The sequence below is a fragment of the Hyposmocoma kahamanoa genome, unplaced genomic scaffold (assembly GCF_003589595.1).
Source record: "Hyposmocoma kahamanoa isolate Upper Pololo Valley unplaced genomic scaffold, ASM358959v1 95, whole genome shotgun sequence".
NCBI classification, from domain to species: domain Eukaryota; kingdom Metazoa; phylum Arthropoda; class Insecta; order Lepidoptera; family Cosmopterigidae; genus Hyposmocoma; species Hyposmocoma kahamanoa.
The window spans coordinates 5,189,590-5,193,270 of record NW_020654972.1 but is presented as its reverse complement, the minus strand read 5'-3'; the positions used below and the strand labels follow the sequence as shown (position 1 = coordinate 5,193,270).

The window sequence follows — 3,681 nt, the reverse complement described above, 5'->3', positions numbered from 1 at the left end:
ACCAGGTGATCGCCTTTAGTCTACGGAGTCCTTAATAATATTCTTTGAAAGATGTTTTCCGCGACATACCGATTATCTTACACTTACAATCAGAAATAAACCTTACGTGGGTTGACAACGGTACGATTTTTGAAAACGCCAAAGTACTGAACTTGATTAAAAGTAGAGTTCCTTGTGAAAGAGTTCGTCCACTGCAACCATACGTATTTCAGCCGCCAAGCAGTAATATGAGCATTTCCGTGTTCCGGTTTTGAAAGGTAAGGGTGCTGGTGAAATTATAGGCCCATGAAGCTTGTCGACTTATGTCTAAGTGCGCCTCTGACCTTTGTAATTTAAAGCTCTGAGGTGTCACTGCAATTGTTATGGACTAGCATGTCGCTTACCACTAGGTCCACAACTTGCTCGTTCCGTCACTTTGATATCTTTTTTTTTCTTTTTAAAACTTAAAGTGATATTCGTTTATATAAATAAACATAAAAGGTAACTTTATGTGCCGAACAAGAACATAAAGTGGCCTCAAAACGAAGGAATAATCAGTGCTAGAGCCAGAGCGACCAAAAAAATTCTCATATTTGTCTTACCGGGAATCGCACCCGGGAACTCGTCATCTTGGCACAGTGCTACTCGCTGGATCAACGAGATTGTCAATATAAATTATTATTAAAAAATATGCATAAAAATAGTACGTATCGAGGTTATTTTGCTTACATTTGCTTGAATCTTTGTACATGAAAAAAATACTATTCGAGAAACAATTGCATTAACAGAGCAAAACTATGAATGAATATACATCCCAGTTACTCCAATATGCGGCTGGGTACCTACATTAATTAAGCCGTTACAATTACTCATTTCTTCAAATTCCTCTTTACTATCACCATTACTTACTTTACTTATATCTACTCCATTTACCGTTGCATCTAAGCAATCTAAAAAATGTTCAAAGAAATTAGGGAAATTATCGTAACTTGGAAATACGTTTATATCGATAACGGCATGATTACCAGTTTCATTATCTAGTACTACGTCGAAACCCATTAGTAACAGACCGATTTCCTTTCGTAACACTCTAATAATATGTCTCACTTTAACTTCGTCAAGTTTCATTTGAACGTCAGATTTGTCATGAGGATCTAGAATGGAGAGCGTTGATTGGCTGTCCGCTTTACATACTTCGCCAGTGCTGTAGAATATTGGCTCTAAGTCGTCTGATGAGTAGAAGTTTTTAAGACTAGGTCTCTCGCAGATGTGATACCTAGAAAATAATAAAACAAGTTAGGGCGCCTTCAAATTCGACGCTTATTTATATAAGCGTTTCAGTGCTATGCTACTACGAATTTTCAACAGTCACGCCACGCGCCCGCCACTTTTTGCAAACTAGATATTGTATGAAAATTAGTAGTGGCGCACGTGGCGCGCCACAGACGCGCCGCTGCTGCGCTTCTACTAGCATCTAATTTGAAGGCGCCCTTAGTGTCGTTCGACGACATAGGTGGCGCAACCGTTAGACGTGTGGGTCCCGGATTCGATACCCGGTAAGACCAATGAAAGAAAATAATTTGTAAATTGGTTTGGTTTCTCTGGTGTACCGGGAAATCTTAGTTTGGTAAATGCTTCTTTCAGTAAAGTTTCGATTAATCAGCAATTATACATTCAAAATCAGTCACAATAAAGATCCCACTGCATGGCCCTATTCTCCTGTAAAGAGGACTATGGCTATAGTCTACCATGCCAGTGCTAGTTGGGAAACCAAAGAAAAAGGACTAACCAAAATCCAGGGTTACTGACCTGTTTCCGACCAAGAAAACTTTGTGAAGTACAGCATTATGATTGACAAAACTTTGCACGACACACGGCGATTTACACACGCTCAACCCTTTCTCATTGAATACCACAATCATTTCGTGTGCCGACTTGGACCCGTGTGCAATAGTAGGCTTACATATAACGGGGAATGTCACCCCTCTATCTTCCATAATTTGTAGATTATGTTCTATGTTGTTTGTGGTGAATTCTGCAAAGGTTGGTGTGAAGATTCCTTGTTTTTTAAACGACTGCTGCTCTTGTAATATTGAGTAGTAACAGTGCCTGAAACATTGTAATATATTTAAAAAAACGGAGCTTAGTTGGAAAGTATTATTATACAGGATGTAACAGAAAGGTACTATTTCAGCTGATGATTGCAGAACTTTTGTAAAATATCGTAGCAAGACGAAAATTCGTACAGTCTAGAGCAGATCAACCTTAACACTTTGGACCATTCTTATCGCAAGCGTCATAGAGTTGAAATGGAGCGTTCCAGGTATGCTGATATACGTATCAGTTCGACAGAACTACTGGGAATCCTAAATCCATATACCGATACCAGTAGTTCTGTCAACAGAACGGTACAACAGAACTAGTAGGAATAATCGGATAGAACCGAGAGAACTACTGGGAATCGTAAATCTATATACCGATACCAGTAGTTCTATCAACAGAACTAGTGGGAATAATCGGAATTTAAATCTTAAGCATCAAGCTTGACGTGTACATGACTTTATACCAGGATTTTTTTGCTTTTGTAAGCATAAGTTCAGATGACAAAAATTCAAATCGAAAGTCTAGAAAGCCCTACATTTTACATATACTCGTTCGTATGTACACGCGGTACCGCCGTGTTCAGAGGAAATATTTTAAAACGTTACGAATTAGTTAGATACGTCGCTGTTATAATTATATCGTTTAGAATTATAGGCACTGACAGTGTACCTGTTCAGATGACCGCGAGGTATCATTCACTGCAAATACTTACGCGCAACGCGCGTTACCTCTCGTCAACTGAACATTCCAACATGTGTGCGTCCATCGAAACCTAGCCTTGTTATCATGAACACAATCACCAACTGGAAATATTGTATCATACAAAACTCATTGTCGCAACTATACCGGAAATAAATGATTACAACGTACAACAAAAAAATTCTGAATCAGACTGACAGAGAGTAAATAACGTCTATTCGTAATAAAGGCAAAATCATGGTCACACCATTTTGTTACACACTTCGTACAAAGTTATACATATCACTTGGTATATTAAAAAAAAGTTGCTTAGGTTGTCTCCACAACCCGGGTGATAAACAGACATAGTGTACATAAGTGTTGCTAAACAATTCAGTTATTGCGCGTCGTCTTGCACTAATCGTGATGCTCACCAAAAACTATTATTGCGTAAAATTTTAATTTCAGGAAGCTAGTCCCATTATTATGTACAGGTTATTTCAAACTTTGCTACCAATAGGTACTATTATGTGACTGGTCAATTTACTGTGCGTACGATCATTGAGATTGAGTTAATAGTGAGGAGTTAATGTATATGCTTTCAATATGTTTGTATGCCTAATGTTTGGCTGCACAAAGTGAAATTATAATTATTTTGCACATGTCAACATATGTATATACAACCTGAGTTTTCGCAAATAAATTAATTACGAATTATAATATAAATCCCTTAATGAAACATTTTATGTATTAAAATAAAAAATCTAAAGTTCAAATAACTTTTGTGTATGGAAGAATGTGTGTTTGCGTGTGTGCTTACAAGTTAGATTTGCAACCCTCAAATGTACATTTATATTAAAAACATTAATGTCATATCGAGTTCTTAGGTTTTCGCGATTGTTACACATAGGAAATGAAACT

General features: G+C 37.4%; 1 protein-coding gene across 1 annotated transcript; it reads right to left on the bottom strand.

The window, feature by feature from the left end:
- Positions 1-378: 378 nt before the first annotated feature.
- LOC113238324 (inositol-tetrakisphosphate 1-kinase-like) lies at positions 379-2,836 on the bottom strand. Its single transcript, XM_026475163.1, has 3 exons — positions 2,811-2,836; positions 1,789-2,088; positions 379-1,255 (listed from the first exon to the last, which is right to left on the bottom strand). Exons 1-3 carry the CDS (start codon positions 2,834-2,836, stop codon positions 775-777), a joined length of 807 nt encoding a protein of 268 aa, XP_026330948.1. The 3' UTR covers positions 379-774.
- Between the last annotated feature and the right edge of the window lie 845 nt (positions 2,837-3,681).

Coding starts and splice junctions, on each gene's coding strand:
- LOC113238324 (XM_026475163.1), bottom strand. CDS start 2,836: ATGTTGGAATGTTCAGTTGACGAGAG. Junction 2,089..2,810: donor GAATGTTCAGTTGACGAGAG/GTAACGCGCGTT, acceptor ACAATGTTTCAG/GCACTGTTACTACTCAATAT. Junction 1,256..1,788: donor GTTTTCTTGGTCGGAAACAG/GTCAGTAACCCT, acceptor ATTATTTTCTAG/GTATCACATCTGCGAGAGAC.